Source organism: Melozone crissalis, unplaced genomic scaffold (genome assembly GCF_028551555.1).
Source record: "Melozone crissalis strain CALT ecotype California unplaced genomic scaffold, PUWL_Pcris_2 ptg000045l_1, whole genome shotgun sequence".
In the NCBI taxonomy this organism is placed as follows: domain Eukaryota; kingdom Metazoa; phylum Chordata; class Aves; order Passeriformes; family Passerellidae; genus Melozone; species Melozone crissalis.
Genome location: NW_026535823.1, coordinates 12,578,089 through 12,602,396, shown reverse-complemented (window position 1 = coordinate 12,602,396; position 24,308 = coordinate 12,578,089). Strand labels below are relative to the sequence as shown.

General features: G+C 37.9%; 1 protein-coding gene across 3 annotated transcripts in view; it reads right to left on the bottom strand.

The window, feature by feature from the left end:
* VAV3 (vav guanine nucleotide exchange factor 3) overlaps window positions 1-24,308 on the bottom strand; it is a 148,076-nt gene that overhangs the window by 98,846 nt on the left and 24,922 nt on the right. For all 3 annotated transcript variants that reach the window (XM_054285958.1, XM_054285960.1, XM_054285959.1), the window contains exon 2: window positions 20,852-20,968. In XM_054285958.1, coding sequence (XP_054141933.1) covers window positions 20,852-20,968 — 117 coding nt within the window. The remainder of the gene's footprint in view (window positions 1-20,851; window positions 20,969-24,308) is intronic.

Here is a 24,308-nt window from a genome sequence, read left to right as displayed (position 1 = left end):
GTAAGACTCTCCAGTTTATATAAGAACTTGAAAATGCCTTGCCAAAACATTATTTTGTCATTTCCTGCAGCCATGCTCTTCAGTTTATCACATCAGATATTCCTGTGCCTGCTTACAGCAGCAGTACACTAGAGGGACTATTTTACAACTTTCCATAGCATTAGCGTGTCTGAGTTAAAAATGTCCCTTTCTACAGTATTTTAGTTGTGTCTCTTTTTAATCTTGTTTCTTTAAAAAGAACTTGCAAATTATGCAATTAAAGAACAAATTAGGTACATTTTAAGAGTACTTTTCCACTGTTAGAAGAAACAGAAGTAAATGATTTTGCAACTCACTGTCTCAACAAACAAGCAATAACTCTGTGCAACTGACAGCTGCTATAATAACTATGCCCATATTTATATTTCTGATATTTACCTAAACTGAAAATGTTAAGCGATCCACAAATATTAATGGCATTATTTTCATAGACTCACTTGTGGTTAGATTATCAAAGCAGTTGCTTCCATGCAGGCACTTCTATCAGGTTGTGTTTTCCTACTGCACGGTAAAAGTCAGAGCTCTGGGCAGATCATGAAAAACAAAAAGCCAATGCATATAGAAAGCCAATGTTTCTGGAGAACACAACACTCTGCACACGGGGTGAGGCTCTTATGAGGCCAATTTTAAGTGCCTCATCTCCAGGACACTTTAAAGCCAGAACTGCCAGTCATGCCCACATGCTGAGTGAGGTCTCATGAAGCTGTTTTCACTCATTCACCAGACTGGTGAGGAGGAGGGGAAAGAGAAACATCATTTTGTGTCTCTGTCACTCAGACACAAGATGAAAATGCTAGACATAAACATTGTCTCAAATTGCTTACATGGAGAAAGGTTCATCTTGTGCTACTGTAGAGTTTACCAGGCTCTGGACAACCCTAGATCAATACTTCATTTGGCACAGAGGGGGGTGGGGGGAGTTGAAATATATCTATTGATTAATATGTATGAATATTGTACACTAATTCATCACTAACTTTTGAACCAAAAGACCTCTAGGAACTGCTACATTTCAACTTTACTTGGCTAACAGATAAAAAGAAAAAAACCCCAAACATTAAGCCAGACAACTCCAGGATGATTACACAGCTGCTGATCTAATGAGCATATTATTCCAAGTAAAGCGTGTTCATAAGCTAAATTGAACATTTTCTCTCCATCTGCCTTCTTTGGGTATTGTGCTAGTAGTCTGTGTTGCTTCAGGTTAGTTTTAATCAAACCACAAGCCTCTAGGGAAGGAGAAAGGATGAGGGCTTTTCCCAAAGTCAAAATGAATGAAAACTCCTTAAAATGAAAGGAAAGAAGTGGGTGGAGGGAAGAAGATTTAAAAAAAGAGAGAGAAGAAAAAACCTGACCTAAAAGCAAATCTTTGTTTTACATACTGGCATCTCTAACATATCCCTTAAAAACAAAAAAAAAACCAAATTACAAATGCCAGCTCTGCAAATACGCCTCTACTAAATACTGTTGTGGCATGCACTGAAGTGTCAAATCCATACAGACACAAAGATCTGAAAGACAATTTACAGCCTTGGCACCTGCACCAACACCTCCTTAGGAACAGGACAGACTGCAGACCTCCAGCAGATAGAAATGTCATCATCTGTGTTTCATTACACATAGCTTCACACTCTTGATCTTCACCTCATTCAGACAATGAAATCCAGGCTTTAGGTGTAGAGCACTGATAGGTGCAATCCAAAGGAAAGGCACAAATTTAGTTTCCACTGGGGTCATCACCAGCTGTGGGATGCTGCCAGTTTTCTCACTGACATCACCTTCAGCCATCCTGATTCCGGCTCTCATTGTCCATGTCCGTTCTTCCATTTCCACTGAACTACACCCTAAGGAAACACACCGGAGGACTACTTTATCCCTCCTTCCCATCAATGCTCAGCACTGGCAGGGGAGCAGTAAGGAAAATAGACCAACCGTCCGGGGAACCGTGGCAGAGAAATTCACAACCCCGAGCCAAGTCTTTGTGACTGACAGGAGCCTGCCAGCAGCCGTGAAAGAAAGGTTTGAAACCAGGTGCCAAATGCTTTCATGCAGAGGCAGCAAGGGCACGATTGCTGTAAAAGCTGGTTTTGGCAGTCAGGCACGTTTCCTCTGAGCCCCAGCTGCGAGAGGAGAGCTCAGAGGTGCTGTTGTGCCGCAGGGAAACGCCTGGCTGGCTCTGGGCATGCAGACCTTCATACCCTACACGCAGTGCCCTAGGAGAGTCTCATCTCCCATGCATTCTCCCTAGTGTTAGTGTCTCCACAATAAAGTGGCAGCAAAGTTCCACCATAGTAAAAAAAAAAAAAAAAAAAAAGGCAAAGACAAAAAGCCTCCTGGGTGTTGCCGATCTGTTCGTAGATAAGATAAATACAGAGATGCAAACCGCTGGGACTTCAAAAGCCCCAGGGAATCAACAGCTACAGAACATGCAACTTTTTCTCCCAAGTCTTCTAAGAAGGAGAGAGGCCAGACGGGCAGTTTGGAACCAGGAAGGCAGGCAAAGCTCCTAGAACACTATTTTTACAAACCACTCAAAGATATGAGGACAGATGGCCTTATGTCCAAAAGGATGGGTTGATGCCAAGAATATTTACCCTCTTTTGCACACTCGACATTTTACTCCTTTTATCAGAAGTGATGATTCTGGTCATTCAAACTCTGGAACTAGAACAATGGGACTGGCTGACAGAACTGCACATGAGAATCCTAAACATTAAAGGAGGAAAAAGCAAAACCAAATGCTCTCTGGGAATCAGTAAAACTCAATATCATGTTATTAGAACTATAATGAGCTAGTCTTGACTAATCTATATCCAATAATGGACACAAATGTATATATCGTTTTAAAAATTCTATTTAAAACACCATTTTTCAAAGTTTAGGTCCCTGATGAGGCTACACTACTAGTCCAAAAGCAAGAAAGGTTCCCTAGATGGCTCTGTTCTTACAGGGAAATGAAAAGGTTTTAAATTGCACAAGCAGCACCATCCTGCTCATCCCTTGGTTCATTTTGTCCACAATGCCAAGAGACTCCCTAACGCAAGCACAGAGGGAAGGAGTTTGAGCAGCTGCTTCCTGTCTGCAGCTCGTGGTTTTGATTCTTTGAATACCTTCAGCCCTCACCATGCCTTCTGGGGTGTTAAGTTTGAGGCTGTTTTTTTGGCTGGGTTTGATTTTTTTTTCTTTTTCTTTTTTTTTTTTTTTTTAAGATCTTGCTTAAAGAATGACAACCTGTAAGCATTGCTGTGTTATCAACACTGCAACTCACATCAAAAGTGCAGACTGCCTCAGAGCTCTTCTAAACGTGGAATTGGAGCTTGTCCTTTCTGGTGCATGTACTACATTTCAGATTTTGCATGAAGGGCAAAAGAACACAAAAAGATATTCCTAGGACAGTACAGCAAAACCTATCTGCTATTAAGTCATTCCAGTTCCCATCAGAATAAACACTACAAGATAACCTAGACTCAGAAACAGCTGTATTCAGTTTCGAACTGTATTCAGCTTTGATCAAGTGCTTGTTTTCAATGCTTTTTGAACACTTACTGATGATACCATAATTTTTTTACCATATTTTATATAGGTCATAACAGTAATCAATCATGAAAGAAATGGGGTTTTTTCCTGCATTTTAAACAGATTATTTAATACGATTTCTTTTTTTACCTAAATGTAAGCATTCCTTTTAAAATCCCTAATGACTGAACAGGGAGATTATCAAAGGTGTTCAGACTTGGATAAGTGGGAACATGTGGGGTTTTTTAAATATGAAAGGACAGAAATCAGTGTTGTGTGTTTTCCAAAGTTACATTTCTTTTGCCCCTGCCCTTTGACAGACTTCAGAAACTATTTTTATATGTTTCGAAAAGAACAAGCAAATTTTCTAAACTGCAAACACCAGTTTGTATACTCTGTATATACATTTTGGGTGTTTGTGACCTTGGATGTTTAAAATTGGCATAGAGATATTTTAGAAGGAAAATAGTGCTTACATATTCATTATTGATTGCACCTCCAATACTGTTTTAGGTATGCATCCTGCAGTTTAAATGGCATGTGGTTTCCTCACTCCCACTGTGTTATTTCACTTTAATATTTAAACAGATTCTTTGTCAATTTTGACCCTTTCAAGAACAATATTCAGAGGAGGCTGTGTAATGGAGTTTTTCTTCTTCTTTTGTGCTAAAAGAAGAGGAAGAGTTTTTCTTCCTGTCTTAGGTGAACCAGTCACTGCCACACTTCTCCCTTTTCTGAGTTTACTTTAACCATTGACTACACAAATTTAACTGGTGTGCGGCTTTGCTTAGTGGTATCAAGTCACACCCGAACCATGCATTTGAATTTACTCCAGTACATAATCAATGAAGATAGGAATATTTAGTAGACATAATTACAGACTCTGTATCTCCTTATACTCTGCAAGAAAAAAAACCTTCTCTGTTACAGTGCAAAGGGAAGTGAGCTGTTCTCTTTGCTGCAGTCTCTCCATGTCACCCTCAGCTTGCTCACGGTGGCTCACAAAAGCCCACAGCACTCTTTCAGGCCTCCCACTCTTAGGAGATCTCTCTACCAGAAGAGACAAGGGATTAGATCAGCCCAACAGAAAAGCACCTGCCTCCAACACTCCAAAAAGATACACAGTAAACAGGATGGCATAACTCTGACATTTCACTGTCTTCCACTCATTTTAAAAATCATCAGATTTGATACAGGATTTAAAAAAATTAAAACTTGGGAGGACATGTTGCAACGGAAGTGGCATTGTCAGCTTCTATTATTGAAACTTGGTAAGAGCCGTGGTTTGCTTTTCTCCCTAATCATATGTTCACTTAGATTTAAAAAAAAAAAAAACTAAGTACAGTTGCAGTAGTGGAAGAAAATATGCAGAAAAATACATTCCCATCATGTTTGTACCCAATTCTCCTTGAGCTGGAACCTTACACTGAAAATTACAAAGTGAATGAGAGAAACTAACTTGCTATTTTTATTTTTTACTGTCTAATTATGGTCTTATTACTAACAACATGCAGCAGCTTGCAGGCTGTATTATCTATATGCTACACTTCCAAAATGCCACTGCAGAACTTAAGAGAGACTGGGATTGATTCATTTCTTTTTTAATGTTTTTAAAAATGCTCTTCTGTAGCTTTCACTTGTCTGGATCTTGAAAAGAACATTTTGAGTTCTTAAAGTCTGTGATGGGGATCATAGTATCTATTTTGGATGTAGATACTGTGGTAAATAAGAGCATACCAGGAGATAACCTATTATTCACCACATAGTCATATTTACTATTAAGATGTCTCTTGGAATTTCACCAGCTCTGCTGACTACAGAAACTTTTGTCCTCTACTTTGTGCTCTTCACCCACTGTTCTAACCCAACTCTATGGTCATGTCGTAAACTACATTTGAGAAATGGCAGGCAGAGATAGAGGAAGGGACAGATTTCCGAGCATGTTATTCTGAAAGGCAGGTAGGGTCCACTGCTTATTTCCCAGCTCTGCTGCTTCCAGAGGCAATCTGCCACAGTAGAGGCAGTAATCTCTGACATTAATATTGCCTCTTGAAGCACACAGCATCGTACCTAACTTTTGCTCTAGGTTTTATATTTCTAGGTTATATAAGTTTTGCTCTAGGGTTCATAGACATTTCCAAATATTTATTGTGGAATTGTGCTTCAAAACATTTGTGAAAGGGCACGGGACAGAACACATCCCAGATTGGCAACAAGTCAAAAAGCTTCATCTAAGGCCAACTTCAGTCATCACTATTTATGATAAAAACACCAGTAGAACATATGAGTACAATGAAACTCTTGACACGAATTTAGTTGGGCATTTCAGTCCAATACACTGAGTCCAAACCAAACCAAATATCCTAGGCTTTATTAGTCCTGCTTCAGTCAATCTCAGCAGCAGCCTACAGTGAGCAAATGCAAGAGCCAAATGCAGGCAAGCAGATGCACCTAGAAAACACACCAGAAAAGGTCATGCTTTGTGAAAACAAAGGCTCTCACATCATTTGTAGTCAATGCAGAAAGGCATTTTGGGGAGATAAAATTCAGAAAAAAATACACTTCAATTAAGCAATGTTGCATGAGTGGTTTTATCAAACACAAAACATGAAAGAAATCTTGTCCATTACCAACATTCTCCTAGCATTTTGTCATAGATTTTATGGTCTCAATGAAAGCCACTATTTGTACAAGAGTGTTACATTTTTATGGGTCAAATATCGTGGAGGGGGATTTCAAATTGAAAGCTGCAATTCATATCCAGCAGTAATCTGAATTACACTTCTACCTTCTTTTTTTACATCAAACTTCAAATCTAAAACCAGAGTCAAAATATATACAGGCTGATGAACATTAAATTGAGCAAAACAGCCTCAATGCTGAATTTTTTAAAAGCTATTCACCATTACAGCTTGTAATTTTATCCAACACTACCTGTAATGTTGCTTAAAATTGTGTTCGTCCACATATCTTCCTTTTTACTTGTCAGGCACTCATTTCACTGCTCATAGGTATTTCCAACAGCACAAAAATTCCCTTACTGCATTCACACCAAAAATAGTAGCAATGAAACAGCATCAAAACCAGTTTAACTGAGGCAGATGCATGAAATATAATCTTCAGACAACAGCAAAGTCAGAAGCTATGGAGAGATAGAAGTTTCAGGAAATAAGAGCGATGTCAACAGGAGAAAGATGTAAGTTGAAGGAGAGAGAACAAGGCACTAGAGGAAGATGAAAAATATAATTCAAAAGACAATGTAGTCAGCTTCTGAAGATGTTTGAGATTACAGAAACATCACCTCAAAAAGTAGAAAACAAGGTAAGGAAACGGAAACAAAACCTGTAAAGCGAATGAAACAAAATGAGAACAAGGAAAATAAAGAGTTTCCTCCATGGTAATATCTTAGAGATGATCCATGTTTTCCACCAAAAGGAACAAAAACATCAACATAGAAACTTTGCAAGCTGCATTAACACTGTTGGCTCGTTGCTGTAGCTGAGGTACCACAGGCAGAGCACACACAGCAGAGACTTTGTGAGGTGTCTGGAGGAGGACAAGACACAGTCTAGATTTAGCTTTTGGAAACTTTAAATTACTGCTGTTCAAGGACAATACAGCCATAAAAAAAACACCCTCATTCAATAATTTTACACAGTAGCCTATGGAGAAATGCCCTTAAGAGCTGCATACAACAAATGATAATTATTGATTTCATATTAAGATGAAGGCCTAGTTGTTGGTCAAAAATACATGTTACACATATAACAAACAGGCCAGGCTACTGCTGGACAAGTTTAAGTTTTCAGTGGATTTTTGATTACTGATGTAATGTGATTTTTGATGTACTGATTACTCTGGTTTCTCACTGTCTGTGACACTCAGAACACGCACCACACATCTTCAGAACAACTACTACAGCTCATTAAGATCCAACAGAGCAGGCAAGGAAAATAGCTTCTGATGATGAAAATAGCTCTGCCTTGCTAGTTCAGGGCTCCTCTGTCTATGAGAAGCCGCACAGAAAGGGCACTTTTTTCCCTTAAGACTCTAGTCTGCCAAGTGAACCAAGATGGATCAGTTTTAAGCCGTCCTCAGGTCTGAGGCACCTGTCAGATGGACTCTTTCCTACCGGCCAAACAGCTTTGAAACCAAGGTACAAGGTCACACCACAAAGTGCTTGAGGGCGCTGACTTTGCTTTTAACATTTTACCTTACACCATGAAACAAATTTATTGAATTCCCCTTCATAGCCAGAGTTCTACACTTGCAAACAAGCAAAGAAGCAGTCATTGCTCTGGTACCATACCTACCAAAGCAACCAATTTCACTGCCTGAGCAAACTGTTTTCAATGTGCACACAAAGAGCAGAACAAGAGTTCATGTTAGTAAATTTAGATTTAGAGGCTTCATACTTTTCTTTGTATTAGAGGGCTGATCTTTTTTTCCACATAATCTCATGAATTAGCATAGAAAGATGCTCGATTTCTCCATGAGCCTATATTATTTTTACTTGACAAAATATACTTCCTCTCAAATGCTTCTGAAAACAACTGCCTCTAAAACAGCATCTGTATGCTTTTTCCATTTCTGGGCAACCAGTTTGAAAATAAATCAGCTTTTTAGGTTTGCATTCTCAATAGAGTAGTGCAATAAAGCATCTTTTATGACTCCCAGAAAAATATATCTAAGGAGAAAAAAAGCCTATGCTCAGTAACTTGTGCCCACTTTCCTAAAGGAGACATCTTTTCATTAAGTCATAGCCAGAAACATCCTGACAACATTTCCTGTTGGTTTATTTGCACATACTCCATCTACATCAACAGTAGGTGAAGACCTGTCTTTGAGACCTTTCTATGCCTCAGACAGCTCAGACTGCCAGCACTACCCTGAGTCTCTGCTCTGCAAACACACACAAGCAGAAATGCCCTATAAAAGCATGAACACGCCATAGAGCACACTGCACTTCCCTGCCTTGCCTGGCATTTTTTGGGTCAGCCCAGAGCTGTGTTTTGGCACAAGACTCTTGCTGCTTTCTATGTAGCATTTACTCTGCAAAGTAAATGCCTGCTTATCTTGATCAGCTTCTGGAGTTCATAAGCCAGGCTTCTAAAAAGAAAAAAAATTGCTATTGCTCAAATATTTTTTACTACCTTGTTTTTTCTCACACAAGTCCTGTTTTCTGGATTCAAACACCCAAGTAGTTTTTAGCCACATCTGTGAGTACTGATTTGGTAAGAAATAGAAAGTCAAGCCCTCCTCTCAATGTTCTTTATTTCAGTTTTAAATGAGGAATCCGTTAACTTCATCTTAGAATTTGATAAATGAGCTCTGAGACATTCAGGAAAAGTAAATCTGGTACAGGTACGTGTCAGATTTCTTGAGACATTCCAGCAGTTCATATATGCATATATTGATCCAAATACATTACAGAACCATAGATGAAGTATAGACAGTTATATGAATAATCTTGCCTAAACACTTGTCTGTTGCATTAAAAACTGACTACTGCTTAATGTCAACTTTCTTCAAGAAAATATGGTTCTAAATAAAATATACAGCTTAGTTAAAACCTCCTTTCAACAGTTTACAAATAAATGACAATATCTTATAGCTTGTAAATCCTAAAGCAATTTTACTGAACTACTGTCAAAATTCTAAGTTCCTTCTCATAAATTCATCGGGGGGGGGGGGGGGGGGGGGATGTCTGCTTAGACAAAGGAAATAAAACTTCATCAAAATATCAGTGCTAACAACTCTTTTTTTTTTCCCTGAGTTTTGGTGATGCAAGACAACAAAGACTGTTCTCACTGTACAGTGAGAACATACAAAAATACGCTCTGAATAAAATGCAAGAGGAAGCCAATGAAACCAAACCGAATACTACTACTTTAGAAAAGAAAAATTAAGGAAGAGACTCTCATATTCAGGTTCTAAAAAACTGCAGGAATTTCAACAGAGCCATAGTTCTCCCTCTGATGAGTAGGGTGTACTTCTCTGCTATGCAAAAAAAAATCTGAAGATGTATTTAAAAAGCACAGGAATAATAAGACCAGTCTTCTAGCAAAACCAAGAGACAAAACAAAACCCCAGCAAGAAACCCGAAATGCATGAATGGAAAAGGCCCAAGAAGAACTGCAGGGATGGGGACATGGAGCAGACTGCAGGGCAGAGTGGTGAGAAAGGCAAAGAATGCAAAGGAGACAAGGCAGCGATGAAGAGTAAATAGTAACTAACCACAGAAAATTAGTTTAAACATTAAGTGATGAAAGCCTAAGTAGGAATGATCAGACTGAATTCTTTGGGTGTCAGGCAAGGGTGAGCACAGGACAGCACCAAGAGGCAAGCATGGAAGAAGGAAAGCAGCAGTTCTGCTGCCCAGAGCATTCTGTTACTTGCTGTGTTATGGCTTTGTTAAGTCTCAAAGTGGCACCTTTTTCTAGTATTTAGCAGACTGTTCAAGACACAGTCTTGGATTAGTCACTGCCACAAGAGAAACAGACATAAGCAATTATCTAAAAGCCCCACAATTTGAATAGAAACATTCTCATACACTCCCATTTAACTCTGTATCCAGCATCAGCATGGTTAATCTAATTAATAATACACACAAAGCAAGATTTAAAATCAGTTTAGTTGTGACTCCTACAGATTCCAAATTCATGCCACCCAATTGTGGGTGGCAAACCTTCATCAAAAAAAAACCCAAAACCTAAATGTCAATTACCTTGCAAAAGTTCAAAAATCAAAGTACATGTTATGATCAAGTTGCTAGCATTCAAATTCTCTCACTACGTTTGGCTAGATGCTTGCAAGATATAAGAAAACTACTCTCTTCCCTGTGGTCTGAAAAAGAGATTAACTCATATTCCAATTTGTTTGGTTTTATAAGAAAATGTTCATGGAAAGAGAGACAGCATTGAGAATTTTATATCAGATGTCTGGTCTAGAACTCACTTTTTCCATGACGAAATTACATTATAAAATTTGATCGTAATATTAATATAAATAAAAATATTTATCCTAATTTAAAGCAACTTTGTACTAATTTGGCCAGGAAAAACCTGTTTGTTTTCTAATATGGTGTGATCATGCTTTTAACAAACATGTTTTTGCAACTGAGAAAAACCATCTTATATCCATCCTCCAAGTTAGCATATATAAAAATGCAGACCTCACCGCTTTGAAAACAGTATGATGACATTTCTAATCAGGTGGTTTAAGGACTTTCATTAACTTCAGTGAGTTAATTAAACTTCAAGATTCCTAATGAAGCTTGTCTACTAATACCCAGATTGCTTCTCACAGATCATAGACGGTGTCCAACCACTATTTAAGGTACTTAGTTTGTCTCAACTTTCCTTTTAGTTAGCTGAAAAAGTCTAAGGGAGGTCCTCCCCAAATCAAAACACTAAAATTCAGTCTCAGAATAAACCCAGAACTACATCACTCAACAATATTTAGTAAAGCAAATAAGTTCTACAAGAGGCTGCCATATACACAAGTGCTTAAATCTCAACAGATGTTTATGTATATATATAGTACTTTTCAAACAAGCTGGTGGTGACCAAAAGATATGATAAACTCTGAAGAAATTGCAACAGCCAAGTAAACAGTCTTAAAAATGTGCACAGCTATTCTTGGCTAGCCACTTGTTTCAAACAGCCATTAATTTATTATTTATTTGAAAGAAAACTTGAAAGGTAAAATAGATATTAAGAAATTGGGTCCTGCTCCTTGTTCTGCTGTTTTTGAAGGCATGAATACATCACAGGGGATCATTCCACTGCATGGCAACTACAACCCTTTATCAGGACTTTGATAGTAATAATATTTAGACAAGTTAAGTCAACTGTCTGGACAGGGCTGCCACAAGTTTAGCACTGTGTCCCTTCCTCATGCCATGTTTTATTCTCCAAGGCTTCTGTCACCTCCTAGTTTTATCTCCCTGAGCCCAGACACAACTCCCAAGCTATGTTCAGGTACAGCAGTCAGAGGGCACACAGCTGGGGCTATGCCTCATACCACTCAGGAAGATCATTCTATTTTTGTCTGTCACTGGAGGAGGGAAAAGCTACATTATGCCCTACTGAGTCACCATGCAATCAACAGCATCTCTTTAAACTGCTGTGAGTTTTGGACAACAGTGAAGGCTGAATGGGAATTAGTTTAAAACTCCCCAACCCACCGGTGACCTACATTCAATTTTTTGCTCTACTCTTCTTCAAGAGCACAGGCAGTAAACCCTCCCTCAAGTAATTTACATATTTTGGTTAAAAAATGGATTACATAGTACACTGAATTATACAGCTCGTATCAATTAGCCACTGCAGGAAACACACATCATGTCCTTCTACAATGTCACTGATGGAGTTTTGCTCCAATTAGTTCTACTTGAAGAACACCTTAAACCTTCCAGCAACTTAAAGCTGACTTGGGGAATAAATTTTACTTATGTGAAGTAGCCCTCAGTTGGCTTTTCCAAAGTAATTCTGTCAAGTGTTCCTTACATGTTCCCAGAACAAAATGGGATCCAGTTGAAGACCTAAATGCAACCTACTCAAACTTATATACAGCTCTAATTTGACAATTTTATCATATTAAAGTTAAAATTTGTGTATGAAAATACGCTCAGAATAGTACATTCCAAAAATTCAAGCAATATCATTTTTCAGCCCCTTCAGCATGGTGCTGCATTACACAGTCTAACTATTGCCTAAGGCTCTTCACAGGCTGGTCTAGAGACCCATGCAGGCATAGAGTTTTAAACTCTAACTGGATGAATACTAAGGCCTTATTTACTTGTAGAGGTTAGCAGTAGCTAAAGGGTGCCATTTAATTTCACTTTTGCTAATAGTTTTATTTGCCAGTACTTATATTTCCTCTGTAACAGTACTTTCTACTTAGCAACTGTCATTATTTACAACTGTTTCTAAACACATTGCCAAGTTTATCAGCTAATAGATTTATCATAAAATTTTACACTGAATGATTTAGTTGTTGAATGATTGGTTTGGAGATTAAGTCCTCAGTGTTCAACTACCAATGTTTCACTTTCAAAATCTCATGAAGGCATGAAAACACTAACAACTTCTTTAATAGAACTTTTCTAAATAACATTTCATACATCAAAGTTTCATAAACAACATCTAAGACTCAAAACCTATGATTCCACATTTCTGCTATAATACATTTTGAAAAAAAGAAAAAGCCATTTCCCTAAATGTTTCAGATTTTACAGAGAAAGATGCATTAATTTTCTCAGCAAGATAGCCTTTGTGATCTCATCAAATACAATGTAAGCTTTTCGGATTTACAGATAAATAAATTGCAATACACTCTTCTGACATATTTTTCCATTACCCAGCTATTCAAGTATCCATGCTTTCCAAAGGCACGTGCCATTGATATTTATTCATATCAATTATTGTGTCAGAATTAAGAACCAGAGAACACAATTCTTGATCAGCAAACACTTCTCCAGCCTTGCCACCACCTCCAACAGTTTGCAAACATTTCTCATTAACTCATACCTATTTCCTTTTTATGAAATACTCAAACTGTGTTTCCTGCTGCAAACCATTCACTGCAGCTTTCACTTTCTACTGAAGCTGGACAGAAAAAGCAGTGAATGAATTTGCAAGCAGTCTAACAACCAGAGCATGCCTCAGGTTGAACAAACCCTGAGCTTTTTATACTTGCAAAGAAACAAGGTGCAACTACTGGAATTTCCACTCAAGTGCACTCCTGCTTTCCATAGACCTCCCAGTCATACAGAGCTGCAGGCAGTCACCTCCTTGCCTGCAGAAAGAGGGGGATCTCTGCAGACTGAGAAATCCTGGCCTGCCTGGCTTTCCCCCAGCATAGGAACACTTCCCAAGTGTGGCCCAGGATGTCAAGAGCAGCTTCTCTTGAAAAATGCTCCTCATGCCTAGCTCTTCAGAGGAAATAACATTGGCTAGGTGATGGTTTAAACCACATCCCCCTAGCTGCCAATTTGTGCCTCTGAGGGGGAGTCCAAGATTAGCCCAATCACTCTGGTGGAGGTTCAGCACAGATGCCCTTCAATCATCTTTGAAACCCATGATATAGAAGAGATGGAGGGAAGAAAGGCGGAAGGGAGAGAGGGTGGTTAGAAGGCATCTTTCAGTACCTCAAATCATTCCAATGAAAAAAAAAAGGAGGCAAAAAAACAAATTTAGCAATTTTACTTAGTAACTCTCTAAATTCTTCCTTCTAGGACAGAGTAATAAAAGTAATAAAATTCATTACTTTATAAAAAACTATGCATAATAATATATCAAGGTAATTGAACTACTGTTGTCTCCATTAACAAATACAATGAAAGACATCTGGCAAGCAACATGGGGATTGATAAATATTTCAAGTTGTTCAGTTTTCACCACCATTTTCATTTGTTTGCACTTCCCTGCCTCCATATCTTCAATTTTGTCAAGATGCAGTCAGCTAAGATGCAAAGTGAACTGCAGGAAGCAATAAGAAAAGCTGGGAAGAGTGCAAAACTCTGTATTCTAGGTAATCCATAGTGCTGCTTGGGTCAGCTTTTGCTCAGACAAAAGGCCAGGCACAGAGGAACCACACTGAACATTAGGAAAGAACAGTTTACCAGCACCATAGTAATTAAGCTAAGCTTGGTACAATCAAACCCCTTCATGGATAAACCAAAAAGAAACTGAATACATTTTATTTCGATCCTGCACAAAATCATTTCCTATTTTAAATGAGGTGCCCACTTTACTACTGCTTTTGAATAAGGATTCTACTATATCTTGCACACGATCTTATTTAAGACAAAAAACGTTTCCTACCCTTCTTTGGCAGTGAACAATTTCACTATCACAGCATAAAATACATACACAAACCTCTTCAAAGTTGATATGAACTTCCTCTACAAATCACTCATTTATTACCTTCTGGTTTTATTTTTAGTTCATATTATTGTTATTTAGACCAGTATTTGTAAATTCAGGAAGTCTGGGTTTAGATGTCAGTTTCACCACCCTCTGGTTACTGAAATGCTTGTATTACAAGCACTACAAAGAATTAATAAAGTTTAAAAACATTTGTATAAACAAATGTGTGAGAAGATTTAAGTCTTCAAACCTGTTAAAGCTACTCATGCTTCAACCCTCCTCTTTCTCAAAACCTTTCACCTCAACAGGAAATGTACACTACCAGAATTCAATGTTATAAGTTCAGTGTCCTCAAGATAGGTCAATCAGACACAGATAACATTTGGACAAGGTGGTCTTAAGAACAAAGAAATTAGCACAGAAACTCAGATTTATTCTCTCATATTAGCAGTTTCTTGTTAACCTTGGCTTTGTAACTGATAACATTTGCTGAAAAACTAACATGACTACATTATAGAACAGAAATATCCCAAACACACTCTTGGATGAGAATTTTTCATTAATGATCAAATATTTGTGCTGCATTCAGTGCTTTGTTATATGGTCAAAACAAAACATTATTGTTAACATTTTCATCAATTGGAAGTCAACAACGTAACTTTAAAAGCTGTGACAGACCTGAAAGAAATTAATAAAACTCCATTTTGAAAGACCAGCAAGGTGATAGTCCACCAGTATTCTAGAACAGGAACATGCAAGACCATAATCCTGAAATATTCTGGCCTAAATACACATGCTCATGCATAAGCTATAAGTTCTTGCTAATGTTATTAAGCTTATTGAAGATAAATGCCTAGACATTTGCAGACTACCTGGCACTGATCACTGCAACCAAGTGTTACAATTAATGACACTAAATTTACATAGCATTGGTAACAGTCTCCCTGGTTACACTATGGCAAACCATTTCTGCAAGTTTTCAGAGACATTTCAGAAATGTGGTTCATGAGCTATACCATGACTCACCCCACTTTTTCACCCACCTCAATGCTTTGCCCAAAACCATGATTTATGTTCTTTGGGGCTGGAAGTCATTTTTTTTTTTACCATTTGAAGGATGATTTTAGGGAGTCTACTAAGTGCTTGACTTTTTTTTTTTTTTTTTTTATTTCTACACAAACAGCAGTGGTAACTAACAAAAAAGGTCCCTACATAGCAAGCATTTCAGCAGTTTTGCAACAGGCTAGTATCTTCTTGTACATTTTGTCTAAAGCATCTCCATGGAGAAGAAAGCTGAAACCTGTCCCTTCCTTCTGTTTCTTCCTTCCTCCACACATAGAAGTACATCTTGGAGAAGTTCAAGTGTCATTTATCCCAAACCAGTCCATCTCACTGAAATGCTACACTGAAAACAAGCTAGCTGCTTGAACAAACCACTAAGAATTTTTTTGGAGTTTATCTTACAACTGAAAGAGCTCAGACGGTGAAGATACAGAGCCCTGCATTTAATGATAGGCTTGTTTTTATCAGTTCAATCTCATTTTAGTATCTTCACAAAAATATACTATGTTTTGGCATGTTCTGCAGTTTTAATACAACTCTATGAGCATGAAGTGATCATCTTTTGCTCTATTATTCCACTGATTAAACTCAGCAAACAAAACATGAAACAACTGCAGATAATCAGAACTGTTTCACTTTTACTGAAGATTTTTTAGGCACTTTTCCTGGAAGGATGTCTAATTTTTATAATAACAGTTGCTTTTTGTTGTGTTGTTTTTGGTGTGTGTATTTCACGCACATCTGTCCAATCTTCCTGGAATCCATTAAACCTGAGGGAATTCTAACACACTAGGATTCTCAACTTCAGCATGACTTTCTCCTGCATCATTGCCCAGATTTCCTTTGCAGTAAGGGAGTGACTGAAATGATCACCAGCTACGTGACTGGAGTATATGCAACTCAATATTTTCACAGCAGTTGCTTGTTTTCACATAAAGCAGCCTTTTAAATGTCAGAGTAAGCTACACTAGGCATTGTTATATGCTTTTAAACAATTAGGTACTTATTTCATTGGTGGCACTTGATATTTGAGCTCCTTGTTTGTCTTTTTAAAAATCACAGTTGAATACATTATTTCTAGACATCTAATGCAGTATCCCTACAAGGGGGATTTCTATGTTTATATTAGATCAGTTATATCATGAAAATACTTCGTGCTCAGCTACACATTCTTTAGGAAATTTAAAAGCACAGCACACAAAGGGTATTTTTCTGACACTTGCTGGACACCATTTCCCCCCACAGGAACCCAAACACAGCTCTCTGAATCCAGGGAGCATCTGTTGACATCAACAGAACTAATCCTCAGATTCCCATTTCTGCAAGACGTTAGTTACAAACTTCCTTCAGAGAATAGGGATAGCAACAATTTGTTGTGGTGCAGCAAGCAACAAAGGCTGCTGCTGGAGGAGTGTGCAGGGCTCGGAGCTGAAAGAACAAGTACCAACAGTGTTTGCTTATTCTGGCACACAGGTAGAAAGGAAGAACCTGACAGCCCTGAGGTAGTGAAAAATGACTCTCCAGCATGGAATTCAGAATGAAAACACTGTCTGGCACCTCCAGTGTGTGGGAGAGCATTTCATGCTCTGTCAGGAACTTAATGCAACAACACTGAAATTTACTGATAGAAAGGTGAATGAGTGGGAATGGGTGATTACCACAAAACTCCAAGAAAACCAAGCTATAAATAGTTTTTAAAAGCACGATTTAAAGAACCTTCCTACTCCTGTGTAATGTAGCCCCTCTTTTTTCACCCACTGTCTAAAAATAAGAAACTGGGCTGTTATATTTTAAAGAGATGAAAACTCTAATCTTGTAACAGCCAATGTCAATATTCATACAGAATGTACATTAAAAACACATGAGGTTACCTTCTTGCTATTTCCTTACCCTATTCTTTAGCTATTTACATGTTGCTACTTCAGCTTCACCTCTGATTCCCGTTCACTCCACATACACCCTTCTTTTTCTCTAATCAGTAAGAGATCAAAGTCTCTGAAAAGTGGAGCACAAAGTTCAAGTCAAATTTCCATACACTATGTCAAAGCATCTGGAAACAGCTCATTTACCTCTAACTACTAAGTGCAAGCTTCACCATTACAACATTTTGTAACCAGTATTTCAAAAGGCTGTTAAAAGTCTTATGACTATATTGGCAGAATACAGCTGCTACTTCTACAATGCTCAGGGTTTGTCTGCCATTTTAAAGAGTTGAAAAATATCAGAATATTAAAAAAAAATAAAATTGGTTGCCCTAACCAGGTCTCTCACCTTATTTCTCCCCTTCAACCTTACTTCCTTGAAGGCACATTGTTCATTTACAGCTGACACATGGCTATTGTTCCCTCCACTAGCATGTTTAAATAGTCACTAAAGTCTTCATACTAAACAAAACATCCCATCTTAATATAATAAATTAAATCGCCATTTCTTTATAAACTAAACTGAAACATTTAAAAGTCCCAGATAAGGGTTACAGAGACACTTCAGCAACAGTTTATTTATATCTCACCAGAACTAAGACATCTGAAGAGAGCTTCCAGTACACTGAAATGCATAAAAAGTAATGCACACACTCATCACATCACCTATTTGAGCAAGAGTTTAGAAAACAGTAGTTTAAAATCATACTCCTCTCTTTGTTTACACCTGTAATCATTTTAAGATCATTCATATTTTGCACACATTTAGAGAGAGCAGTTTAAAGAACTTTTTTGGAAAAGGCAGGATGACTTGCTTGCAGTAGCAGGAAAAATCTGCAGCACTATCTTTTTGGCTTTTTGCATACATACAACATCTGTTCAAGGAAGCTGGACATGTACAGCTGTATCACAGTTGTTATTCACAGGAAAACATAATGAAGGGGAAAGTTTAAAGCCAAGTGAAAAGCAAAGAACAACTTGAAAAAGATACACTTTCCTATTCTTACCACTGTTACTAACACTCTGAATTTCCAAAGTAGTAAATACATTATCAGATATGGAATTGAAATCCCATGCCACTTGAAGATATTTTCTGCTTACTGTACAAACAATACACTTAAAGGAACACAAATAACTCAGCACACCTCTTCTCTACTTGCAATTTTATTAATTTAATACAGTTACCGTTTTTCCTTCCACTTCCATAGATGGCCTGAAACTCACAGCCCCTTTCAGAAGGTCACTGTGTACTCATTTGCCCAGGCTATAAAACATACAGCTCAGCCCTTCTGAACTCTGCCTATGCCAGCCTCCACTTGTGCATGGCAAGTTTCCACACAAGCACCCAGTGGGAGCAACTCAGCAGCAGAGCCATCAGGCACCTGAAAGCTGCCCATGGCAAGGGCTGCACAGCCCTGTTCAATTCAGCAGAGCCATCAGGCACCTGAAAGTTGCTCAACACAAGCATGGCAAGGGCTGCACAGCCCTGTTCAACCCAGCAGAGCCATCAGGCACCTGAAAGCTGCCCATGGCAAGGGCTGCACAGCCCTGTTCAATTCAGCAGAGCCATCAGGCACCTGAAAGCTGCCCATGGCAAGGGCTGCACAGCCCTGTTCAACTCAGCATCTCCACCTCTGCTCGAGCAGCTGCTCCCACGCACAGAGCTCATCTCATGAGAGAATCCCACATAGCAGCACCTGACCTCAAATTTGTCACTGCAGTTTCACCTGATAGCTTTCCAAGAGAGGTGACCTAGACTGGAGAAGTCATTGCTTGGATGCACTACAAGTGGAAAACAAGTTCCAGGCATAATTAGTCTATTTGTGCTATATGGAGGCCACAAACAGTAAAAAAATCCATGTCTCAACATTCAAATTGACTTAGGGAAGACAATTAAATAACATGGATGAAAAATTGGTTTTTTTAAACCAGTTATTTCTATTTAAGTAAAGTCATATTCCAAAATAAATTCTGTTAAAATTACATATCAACAGTACCAGAAACGTTTTTGGGTTAAATTCCCCAATTATTCAGAAACTGGTTTTGCTGACTATTCAATGATGCAGCAAGAATAATTTGCACTGTAAAACCTTTTTTTAAAACTAGACTGTATTAAAAACAGGATATCTTTACATGGCACAAAATGAGAAACTTTCAGCAAGCAATTTTAACATGCAATAGGAAAAAAATTCCTTAGGCATAGGTATCAAAGGTTGAATCAAGCTTTGAGATACGACGTAAATACCTTAAATAGGACAGGGCTAGTGCACACAAAACAATAAAATCCAACAATTTTCAATTCCTCTGCTACTTGCACAATCAAAACAATAACAAATCTCATTTTTAATGAGCCAAATTTGTACAAAAGGACCATATTTTAATGAAATATCTTAAATATGATTTGTGAAGACAAGACATTTAGCTGAACAGGTGCAATTATCAGGTTATCTAATTTAATGCTCAAAAGACTTAAATCCAGATGAAAGATTGAGAAAAGTAATTAGCTATTTTGGCTAATGATAATCACAGACCCACTTCAAACAATCACATTGCAGCCCTGATTCATTCTTGCACTCTTGCATCACCTTTACCTCTATGTCTACTTATAAAAAGAAAAGTTTATAAAATTCAGATAGTAAAATTATTATCTCTTTAAAAAAGCAATAATGCTAAAGATAACACTAAATTTGAATAAGTAACTATTTTTAGTGCTACTTCAGATTATTTTTAGACATTTTCCTGTGAAATTAGGTAATGATACTATGACTCAAAAGCAGAAACTGAAATTGAACTAAACATTTTGGCAATGACAGATCAAACATATGTAGGAGGCTGAACAACAGACTGGAAAAAGCTTTACATGTAGAATAAGTAGTCAGACTTACAGAATATACTGTAAGTGTACTTTGTAAATATGAATAGTCACATTAACCCATCATACCTGAGCTTTACAGCAGGTTAGGAAAAAAACCAAGTAACCATCAAAAACTAATTGTACAAGGGCAAATTCTCTGGGTGAATTTCAAGCACCCGAGACTACAGAAACATATTCTGTGCCACCACATGGGCTCACAATGTGCAGGCCCAGAGTTCCTGAATCCACACAACTTATGCCCAAGTGATTTCACCAGGCAGCACTCACCGACAGCTTATCTTCTTCCATTTCATTTCCCTTTAACTCAGCATCTTTGAAACCATTTATCTTGGCTTTTCACATGCTCAGAACTTTCTTGCCAAGTATTTTTCCCTGCCCTTTTTTAGGCCCTCCAATACAAACCTACTTTTTCTGCTTTCGTAATCCTTCTCCACTATTTTTTCATAACTAGTGCTCATCCATTATTCACAACTTTTATATCACAGCTACCAAAAAAAAAAGTATTGTCTGTGCAAGCAGCAGAACAAAGGTGTTACTTGGGATACAATCAAGAGCATCCTTACCTTTCCAAAATCTCTCACATCAAACAAATCAAATGCTTCAAAAAGTTCACTTTTCTTCATTCCAAAGATTTCACAACATGCCGAAAGAAAAGTCCTTATATTCTTCAAGCAGAGAAACTAGGGGAAAGAAAACAGAAATGCCACGTGTCAAGTGTGTAAATTAGCAATACACATGCTCACTTTGGTCCCAAACACACCATATAATTAATCAATACATTTAGTTCTAAGTGAGCACTTCCTCTATGTTGTGATCCTCCCCTGGTCTTAATTCTGCCATAAACTGAATTCTCTCCAGAGTCTTAATTAACCAAATTCTGAGTAGACACTTTGTGAACAGGAACTATTTTCCCTCTTTTTACATAAACAAAAAGATGTGACAGTGTGCTGCTAGATACATAATAATCTAAAGACAGACTTACTTTTCAGCTCCCTATGGACAGCAAAGAACAAAACAAGTTAGCTTTAAAAAGTATATTAATATGCTAAAGTTATTATTCATGTATAAATCAATCCTTTTATCTGTTAAATTCTAGTTTGAATGTTTAAGGAATGCATGTCCAGTGTTTTCACACACTAAAGACTTTGTGAATACATATTCTCCATCTGGCATAGAAGAGCAGACGAAGTTTGCAGTGAAGTCATTTAAATTTACATAGCAGACATTTAAGATGCTCAGACCACCTTGAATTCCATACTGAATCAAAGGCAATTTCCCTCTAAGTTATCCACATGCATCAATGATCATGTGAGTCTGGAAAAGAATAAAGTCTCTGCCACAATGATCTCCTTAAAAGGCTTTTAATGCATTTTCCTGTGGATTGTTTTGTTTGCCAGACCTTACCAGGCCAAAAGACAATAACTGTCAAGAGCATCAGTAAGTTCAGAGGGATAGCTAAAAAGGGTAATATGCACTCTTGATAACAATTAGCTCCATGAGGTGCTAGCACCTTGTGAGGATATCAGCTTCCTAAAGATGCTGCTGTAGTCTTATGAACCACAGCTAAAAAGCAAATACAATATTTATAAGCAGCAGCATTTCAAAGGACCCTACACCACGCTTTGAATATGCATTTTAAAAGTACCGACACAGCAACTCAGTATTACAACAGAGTTCTGCATGTTTTAGCAGATTCATGAGGATCACTCACATTAGGATGGATTATAGAATTGCTATATATTACATCTTCCTGGTTTGATCAAAGCAGTATTTTTGATATTGAGTGTCACAGCTGTACCAATTCAACAGGCAGCCCTACTTCACATCTTACAGAGCTACCCAGTGAGACACAGGAACAGAGGAGCACCTGATAGACCAGATTTACAGCAAGGGCACACATTTGAAAGCACTGATCAACAAGAGATGCTGCAAGAGCAAACAGCTCCAGTCAATGGCTGTGGACATCAGGGCAGCCAACAAACTGCTCACAAAGCATCACAGAAACCATCCCTGTGCAACACAAAGCTGCCAGGAGAGCACCTGTGACTGACCAGGGCCTCACCAACATTAAGGATTCCCAGCTGTGCTGGGTGTACCTGCAGCCTCCACCTTTCTCCCCCTTTCCAAGAGCCTCTCCTCCCAGCTCTCACGGGGCAGTCATCGCTGGGCTACACACTGAGCTGCCCAAGGACAACGCTGTGTTTATGCCAGACTGCTTTTATGCCAAGTGCAATTTTAAGAATTAGTCGAGCTTGCTTAGTCAATGTGGCAAGCTTATCTGGTTTTTGCAGTGATTATAATTTTGAAGTCAAAACTGCAAGGTTAGAAGGCCAACAGATGTTCAACATATGTGCTTCCTCCTCCATCACATAGGCAGAAAGAATCAGAAAATGAGCTGGTCTTTAAAATGAGGTTTAAAAACAAGATGGCACATACCAAGTTATTATTGTTTTCTGCTGTATTTTTCCCCATAGTTTTTTATTATTTTGCTTAAAAGCCATCAATGGCCACTAGGTTTGCCCAATGCACAGTACTGATTCAACTTGAACACCCATCTATTTCCTTACGTCAAAACTCTCAAAAATTTTCCAGTGATTTCCCACTGGAAAATTAAGCTGCCTTTTTGAAATCTAAGTTTTGAGCTTGTATTAGTTAGTGCTGAAGTCTTCCAGTGCAAAGAAAGCTTACAGCTGCATTAAATTGTTTACCTCTAAAGGGAACAAGAAGTTAAGGGAGAGACAGGAGCTGTCATGGGCCTAAAATCTGACCTAGATTTGCTAAAGAGCATTTTAGTGAGTTGCATTTAGCTTCTTAATATAGCTAAAAGAACCATTTAAGGGATCAGCAGTTTTTCACAAACAAGATGTCCTCTCTCTTTAGCAAAACCTCTCCAACTGTTCTTACCAGACATCTCCTACAATGAAAGATAAATACGGCAGCATTTTTCCAACAAGATTTATTAGTTGCCTCTAAATTTAAAGAAATTTGAAGTAACTTTCTGACATCAGCGTTTTGTTTAAATTATTGTTACAATGAATTATAGCTAAGCAGATTAGAAAGCATATTACAAGAAATTACAAGTTCACATGTTTCCAAGGAAATGTTAAAGCACCAACACTCTAAGTAGTAAATCAAATTCTTTGGAATATTCTAACAGTAACAATCTAATTCCTCATCTTGCTCTGCCCCTCTTTTTTGTTTTTTAAATGCTAATTCATTAGCATGTATCATTATGTTAAGCAAGTTTAAGCTAATTATGATCTAATATCAATAGCCATATAATACATAACATGTCTTGCAGGCTCTAGAAACCAATGGTAAGCATCTGTCAAATCTGCTTGTGCTTGAGATGAGAGCACATCATCACTGAGTGTGTGCCAGGCAGTGCCTTCAGCAGGAGAGGTGTCCTGACATCACAGTCTAACCCCTTGCAACTTCAAAGACTGCTTAGTGAGTTTGAGTTGGCCCTATAATGATTCCATGTCCATCAGTTTTCTCTTGTAAAATCAAAATGAAATCCTTAATACTGTTAAGCTAACCACAGCAGCTACAAGGATAAAGCTGCAAAACTACTAGAACTAAAAGCATGTTCAAATTTAAATGAATCCAATTTGCAGTACAATATATGAAAAAGTCTTTTAAAACCCTTTGTTATGTGCTGCTCACGTTTCAGAAAAATTATTTGATTACATTACCCAGAAAACTTTCAGAATTCTCTCCAAAACTTTATATTGCAATCTTCTAAAGAAACAGTTTGCCTCATTGACAACAAAGGCTTTTATCACTGCAGTTATTGTATGAAGATGTAAAGATTAGTAAGAGAAGCTTCCAAATTAAAAAAGAGCATACTGCTAAAACCTAGGAAGTTCTATAAAAGACAACCTTCCTCACAGAAAAAGGCACCATCACTCTGCAGCCTCTCATTAGCAAGTACAGTCCTCAGGATATTTGGAAGCCTACTGCATTATTGTGTTTCTTTTTTCAAAAGAAAACATTATAGTTCAGCACACCGCAAGGGGA